Below are 7,989 nucleotides of genomic sequence, written 5' to 3'. Positions count from 1 at the left end.
TAGTTCTTTTGTCGATCCCACCACATTTGTAGATCAGATGGCCAGTAGTGGTAGACTTGCCCGAATCTACGTGACGACGATGTTGATGTGAGTCTTCTCCTTTCCCATTTTGGTTTAGGTTTAGCGGTGGTTTTCATGACACCTGTGTTCTGGTGGCAAACCCATTGTGAAAAAGTCATTACAGATTTTTACTGTAATCTTCATTACAGTAAAAACAATGGCTTTCAAAAAGCCCTAATGAATTAATAAAGGTAGGCATTGAGCACCAATAGCTGATAAATAACACACACACACAAAAGAAATACTCAGATTATGAATTTACAAGGAAAAATAAACCTGATTCTGATGAAGCCTCAAGATCTAACTACCAATTTACAGGAAAAACAGTAGACAAGAGGACCATATTAAGCCATACTGCAGGAATGCAATCAGTAAAATTCAGACTATAGGAAACATTATAAGATAGACAACCCAGTGTCTTTGACAATAGAAAAAAATAGCAAGGAAAAACAAAAAGACAGAAAAAGAGGAAGAAAATATACAACAAAAAAGACTTATGGAACATACACAAATCTGATTTGGATTCTGACTCAAACAATTGTGAGAAAAAAACTTGTGGCACCTCTAGCTTTCACTCAGGGATAGAGAGCTACATAGAACATCATTCTCATCATACTTAAAACAACAACAACCAAAATATATATATATAAAAAGCCAGACAACTACATTAATGATTTTTTTTCAAATCCATTGGAAAATGAGGTCTCAGGGCAACCAGCTGGTCTAAAACACAAGGAGGGACAGATGCCTGTAAGGAGAAAAGAGATGTGGCCATTCGTGTACCTGGGGTAAATGCCACTGGATGGACATCTGTGAGAGAATTCAGTGAGAATAGTTAATATAATATTGGCAAATCAAATCAAACATTATATAAAAGAATAGTACCTCATAACCAAGGAGGGGTTTATCCCAGGAATACTGATTTGAAAATCAATCAACATGATTCACAATGGTAAAGGAAAAAAAGAAGAAGAAACATCATGTTTAATGGCAAAAAAACTGAATGCCCTCCCAATGAGTTCAAGAGAGGAGTATCCTCTCTCACCACTTATTCAACACCAACTGGATGCATCATGCTGGGCACATTCCAACCAACTCAATAAAACAACAAAAGAAAACCAAGGCTTACAAATTGGAGAAGAAGAAAGAAAACGGTCTCCATTCATATATGACATGATTGTCTATATAAAAAAAATAATAAATTATACACCAAAAATACCTCCTAGAACCAGTATAGGAGTTTGGCACCTTTGCAGGATACAAAGTTGATTCTACATATTGGCAATGATAAATTAGATTTCAAATTTTTTTTAAAAATACCACTTATTGTAATAGCACTCCAAAAATGAAATTTAGTTTCATATATGTCATATATGTGAAATATCTGCATGGTGAAACATATGAAACACTAAAGAAAAAAAACAAAGAAGATCCAAATAATCACATTCATAGATTGGAAGACATAGTATTATTAAATTGCCAATCCTTCCCAATATGATCTATAGATTTAACAGAAAATCACTGGTATACAGTAACTCTCTATACTGCTTTTTAAATTCTTCTGTAAGTCTAAAATTATTGCAAAATAAAAAGCTTTTGAAATTTATAATTAAGGAATCACTATTAATTGGTTTTTAGATGAGATGAAGGTATTGGGGTTATGTTTTGAAAACTCCCCACCTAAGAGACATAGATTTAAATTGTAAATAATTGGAAATTCTCTAAATGGCAGCCATCACAGAATTACTTGTTTCAGACAAGAATCATGGATGCTAAAATTAGTGAGTGAAAGTATTATGAGAAACAAGACACTTGAAGGGTGCCTGGGTGGCTCAGCAGTTAAGCGTCTGCCTTTGGCTCAGGGTGTGATCCTGGAGTCCCTGGATTAAGTCCCACATCAGGCTCCCTGCATGGAGCCTGCTTCTCCCTCTGCCTGTGTCTTTGCCTCTCTCTGTGTGTCTCTCATGAGACACAAATAAATAAAATATTAAAAAAAAAAAAGAAACAAGACACTTGAATTGGCTCAAATATCTCCCCCACAAGATACTTATTAAACACAAAGAGGATGATAGTAACTTTTCAGCTAAGTAACCTGGCAAACATTATCTTAAACAAGTACCTCCTGATACGATGTACAGAGAAGGACACAGTACCATTGCTAAGGACTCCTGCCAAAAATGCATAACCTGAATCTTAATCATGCAAGAGCATTTATTGCATAAAACTGTACTAAAGGACAGTCTACAAAATGACTGGCCTGTACTCTTTAAAATGTGGAAATCATGAAACACGGAGACAGACTGGAAGGAGACAAATGATATGGGATTCAAAAGCAACATGTGATCCTGGGTCAGATCCTGGATCTGAAAGAAAAATTGTCTTTGCTGTGAAGGACATTAATGGGGCAGCTGTCAACATTTAAATAAGCTTTTATTTTTTTTTTAAGAGTTTATTTATTTATTCATGAGAGACACAGAGAGAGAGAGAGGCAGAGACATAGGCAGAGAGAGAAGCAGGCTCCCAGTAGGGAGCCTGATGGGAACTCAATTCCAGGACCCCAGGGTCACAACCTGAGCCAAAGGCAGACGCTCAACCACTGAGCCACCCAGTCACCCCTTAAATAAGCTTTTAGATTGGCTAACAGTGTTGTGTTATTTTAATTTCTTGATTTTGATCACTGTATAAGGGTGCTGTTTTTCAAGTATCACACAATGAGGTGTTGGGGGAGTTTACTTTCAAACAATTCAAAAAGAAAATTATATATACATACATAATATATAAACACACATAGTGAAATATTAGAGAATATTTATTGTATTTATAGAGTATATTATGTATTTAAAATGTTTTATTTATATATTTATTAATATATACAGAAAAAATGATCAAGCAAATATGTTAAAATGTTATCTTGTGAATACACAGGAATTTTTTACACTATTTCTGTAACTTTTCTAAAAGTCTGAAATTATCCAAAATAAAAAGTTTTTAAAATTAACAAGAGATAATAATAACATCTTGAGTCCATGGCCTCCTCTATTTCCAAAGAGCTTCTGTCTATCCCAGAAGAAAACTGACTCTGTCTTTCATCCATTAGACCATCCCAGCCATCTGACTTAAAACAACACGAATTAGATTTGATGGCCACTGCACAGACTAGACTTTGCTAGCTCATGCACCTCGCTCTACTTTCTCTGCAACCATGTCTGACAAACCTGATATGCCTAAGATAGAGAAATTCAATAAATCAAAATTGAAGAAGACAGAAATGCAAGACACAAATCCACTGCCTTCAAAAGAAACAACTGAACAGGAGAAGCAAGCCAGTGAATCGTGATGAGGCATGTGCCACCCATATGCACTATATATTCCACAAGCATTGACTTCTTGTTTTGCTTCTCTCAGTATGTATTCCTCCTCCTAGCTGTTTAACTTTATAAGATGCAAAGAGGTTAGATCAAGTGTAAATGACTGTGCTGCCCCTCTTCACATCAAAGAACTACTGACAACCACAGCTTGTGCCTCTCCCATCTGCCTGTCTGGCTGGCAGGGAAGGAAAAGTTCCTGCATACTGGTGAAAGAAGGAGCTAGGTGGGACAACAGTGAGCAAAACCCAAGCAAAAACCAAGCTGGCCTAAGGTGCCCTGAAAGCTGTAAAATGTGGTTTAACCAGAGTGCCACATTTTTGTTCAAATGATTTTACTGGAAAATCATTTTTCATTTGCAAATTAAAAGTTTTAAAACCAAAATAATAATAATAAAAAAACCCCCGCAAACTTACTATCTTATAGATCGGCAGATCAGAAGTCCAAAATGACTCTTTGTGGGATACAGTCAAGGTTTCAGCAGAGCTTGAACCTTCTTTCCTGGAGGCTCTAGGGGAGAATCGGCTTCCTTGCCTATTCCAGCTTCTAGAGGCTGCCTGCATTCCTTGGTTCATAGCCCCTACCTCCATCTTCAAAACCAGCAGCATAGCATCTTCAGATCTTTGCTGACTTCCTCTTCTGCCTTCCTCTACTTTAAAGGACCTTTTGACTTCAGATGAGACCCACCAGGATAATCCAGAATAATCTCTGTCTCTTAAAGTCAGCTGATTAACAACGTTAATTTCATCTGCAACCTAAATTCTTCCTTGCTATGTAATGAAATATATTTACAGGTTGTAGGAATGAGGACGTGAACTTCTTTGAGTGGCCATTAATGTGCCTATCACAGCTACCCTCTGCCTGGAATGCCTGGAAAATGTGCCCTATCCCCCAAACCCTTCTGGCTAACCAGATCCCTAAATCATAATTCTTTCAGAAACGTGTCCTTAGCTAGTTGGAAATGTTATAGTGATTGCTCCAGATCTAATTTCCTTAACACTCCCATCCTCAATAAACTTAACGATGTTACTTATCTGGTAAGTTTTTGTTTGTTTGTTTGTTTGTCTGCTTGCTGGCTTATTGTACAGCCTTCCTTTCTTTAGCTGTTATTATCATTGTCTGATTGAGTCTATAAATTGTAAGGCTGATGCACACAAGCAAAATAAATGTCACTGATAAGAAACACTTTCTAATGCCCACCTTAAATTGCCTTTGCTGAAATGTAATCATTTATTCCTAACCTCACTTTGGAAGCAACAGAAAAGCAACTAGTCAATATCCACCATAAAAACCTTTTAGATTTAGAGTCCTTCTAATGCCAGACAAACAAACAAACAAACAAACAAACATAATATGTCAACCAACCAGCCAATCTAGGACAAAGGCCAGTCAAGTTGGTTTTTGGAGTTATGGAGTGATATAGTCAAGCCCCAAGATACATAGCCATCCACAAACATGACCTATATGATATCTTCCACTTTTCCTTCTTAGCCAACATACCCTTATTCCATCCTTGCCTATTTCCTCAAGTTCTCATCGTTTAGGCTGCCTTCCCTTAGTTCTGATTCCTTCCTGACTTCTTTATGTAAGTTGAACTTGGACCTGAGCTTGTTTCTTCTTCAAATGACAAAATCTTGTTCATCTTTCAAGATTCTTCTCACATGATCCCTTTCCCCACCAAGAACAATTAGCCATCTCTTCTCTGTGTTCCCACTGGATATGCCAGGGATTCATGACTCTAATATAACAGTTAACTTGTGGAAATTGAAGTTCCTTCTACATCACCGTCAGCTTTGAACTCAACTCTGGTTACTGGACTGCGAATACCAAGGAGGCGGCTATTGTGAGTCACATTTGTTGTTTTTTCAATAAGTCAGTCCTCCAAAATTTCTCCCTACCTCTTTGTTTATTTCTTCTATTTTCAGATCAATTCCCCTTTGCCTGGAAGAATTCTGACTCAGTGTTGGAATCCTTCAACACTTGGTCTTTGGTCCTGTTCTCTCAGTATGTATTCCTCTCCTAGTAATTTTAGCCATTTCCTCAGTTTCAATGGCTATTTTTATGCAAATCACTCCCTCAGGTACATCCCACCCAGAACTCTCCTCTGAGTTAAGTTTATGCCATCCATTGTCTTCTGAAGATCTTAAGGAAACCTCAAACACTTGTTCTGAACAAAACTCAGGAACTTTTTCCCTGGGTATGAGAACTTTTGGTCACCTTCTCAGCACCCATTTCCTCCTTCCTACAGCAGCAACATCCTGATTTCCTTCAAGGACTTCACCTCTCCTACCCTTGGCCAATCTAGTCTCCACAAGAATGACCTCATCCTCATCCACAACCAGGGGTAGGCAGTGATTAACCTAACCCAATCCACATATCCCATCCCCCTAAGCAGGGTGTCTCTTAGCCTATGGGCACGTAATCCAATCAGAGCAAAGGAGTCACAGTGATGCTTTAGCTGGGATCCTAGAGAGAAAAGCCCACTGTACTTGGGCTTTTCCTGTACTTGGTCATCTGAGAATGTGGTCATCTTGCTACCCCAAGCAGCCAAAGAGAAGCTGAGCTGAGACTTAGATCCTTGTCATAGTTTGGCCCCTAAATAAGTCATGCCTAAAGCTAGTTTACCCCCCCCCCCCTTTTTTAATCTCATTTCTGTTAGTCAACTAATTCTCCTTTAGTTTAAGCCAGTTTGTATTAGTTTAATGAAGAACCTTAACTGATACTCTCTCCCTACACCTGACCATCCAGAGTCCCCCAACTCAGTGAATAGCATCATCATCCATTCAGTTAAGAAAGTCAGACACCTAGGAGTCATTTCAAATATCTCCTTGTCCCTCACTTGCTGTAGCCAATCTGTCACCAAGTCCTGTCAATTAGAGGTCCTAAATATTTTTCAAATCTATTTATCCCCATCTTTATTGCCGCAACTATGTTTTGCCTAGACTACAACAGCCCATGAACTGCTCTACCCTCACTTACCTTCCTTCCTCCAATCCATCTTCTACACTGCAGCCAAAATGATCTCTTTGAAGTGCAGAAGTGCTAATTCACCACCCTGTTTAAAACAACAATTTTCCATTGCTTTTAAGACAAAGACAACATTCCAAGCTCCTTCACATGGTTTCTCTACCTGGCTTCCCCCAAAAACAGCAGAATACAAAAGCCTGCCTGTGTTGTTTTATTTGGGAATTGACCCCAAGAAATAGGAGTCATGGATTAGGGAAAATGAGTGAAACAGAGAGGGAGGAAATAAATGAGCAAGTTGACCACCACTGGGAGCAACTGTGATCAATCCAATGGGAACTTCTGAGGGACTCTGGGGAGTGTATTTCAGAACTGTTTACCAGAGACAAAGGGGAGAAGCATTCACTAATCAACTTTCATCCACCAGTGGTTGGGGGTTGCCTGTAGGCGCTAACTACTGGACACTTATGAGCTGCTCACATGTGATTACCAGTGGTCTCTTTATAAGGACCCCAGGCACAGTTGGAATGAGGTCAGCATAAAAGTGGTGGGAGTTGGTATGGCACTGTCCACCATAGCCTTCACTGAAATAGAGGCCATGAGATAATATAGTACAAGTGTCTGATACCATGCATAGTCTGGCCTCTATCTCCTCTTCCAGCTTCCTCTTGACCTCTTTTATTTTATTCCAACCATGCTAGTCTTATAGCTTCTGGACTCCATGTGTTCCCACCCACCACAGGGCCTTTGAACATGTTATTTCCTCTGCCTGAAATGCTCTTTCCTTCCTTTTTGTCTAGTTCTATTATTCATCAGAACTCAACTCAAGCATCACTTTCCCTGATAAGCCTTCCCTGATTGTTAACGCTACCATAATGAGCACTCCCAGCATCATGTGCTTCTCCTTTGAGGCACATATGAAAATTTCAGTTGTCTACCTATGTGATCATTTTAGATTGTCTGACTCCCCCTGGACTATCCACAACATTAGGAAAACTATAGAATCCCCAGCATTAGTCTGGTATTTGGTACATGTCAGGCACTCAATAAATCATAATTAAAAAGATAAACAGATTTCTCTTTTTATTCCCACTAGTATCTGGAACAAATAGGTGCTCAAATATTTTTAACATAGCTAAATTATTAATGGAGCTAATGTTTTCAGAAGTGTTACTTTCTGATGGAATTTATTTAACTTTCACCAAATTGTATTCTATCTCTTAAAACTGCTATAGTGAGACTCTTCGGTGGGAAGCCAGACATTGTTTTTTTAAGACAAATATATTTTTTAAATGTGTGATACCTATAAACAGCAACTGGATTCCCCCAGAAAGAACAGCTGAGAAAGAGAGAAAGAGAAATCATCCGTGTAGATAAGAAAGCTTCACTGTGGACCAAGACAGGAATGCTACCTAAAACAAATGGGTATAGGTTATTGACCACAAGAAGAATAAAATTCATTGGTATGTGAAAACAAACTCCCAGAATCACTCTGAGCTCTCCCTTTTAGCCAGCACCATCAATTATGATTATTAAGTGCCTGCTCAGCTGCTGTGCAGTGGAAGAGGCACAGAGGTTTGGTAGCTAGGCAACGGTCTGG

General features: G+C 38.6%; 1 protein-coding gene across 1 annotated transcript; it reads left to right on the top strand.

Moving 5' to 3' along the window:
- Positions 1 to 3,262: 3,262 nt before the first annotated feature.
- Positions 3,263 to 3,397, top strand: LOC140624533 (thymosin beta-4-like). The gene has a single exon (XM_072811449.1). The coding sequence runs from the start codon at positions 3,263 to 3,265 to the stop codon at positions 3,395 to 3,397; it is 135 nt and encodes a 44-aa protein (XP_072667550.1).
- The last annotated feature ends 4,592 nt before the right edge of the window (positions 3,398 to 7,989 follow it).

This window comes from Canis lupus, chromosome 3 (genome assembly GCF_048164855.1).
Source record: "Canis lupus baileyi chromosome 3, mCanLup2.hap1, whole genome shotgun sequence".
NCBI lineage: Eukaryota > Metazoa > Chordata > Mammalia > Carnivora > Canidae > Canis > Canis lupus.
This window is presented reverse-complemented; position numbering and strand designations above follow the sequence as displayed.

Excerpts from the sequence above, each read along its gene's own strand:
- LOC140624533 (XM_072811449.1), top strand. The coding sequence starts at position 3,263 with ATGTCTGACAAACCTGATATGCCTAAGATAGAGAAATTCAATAAATCA.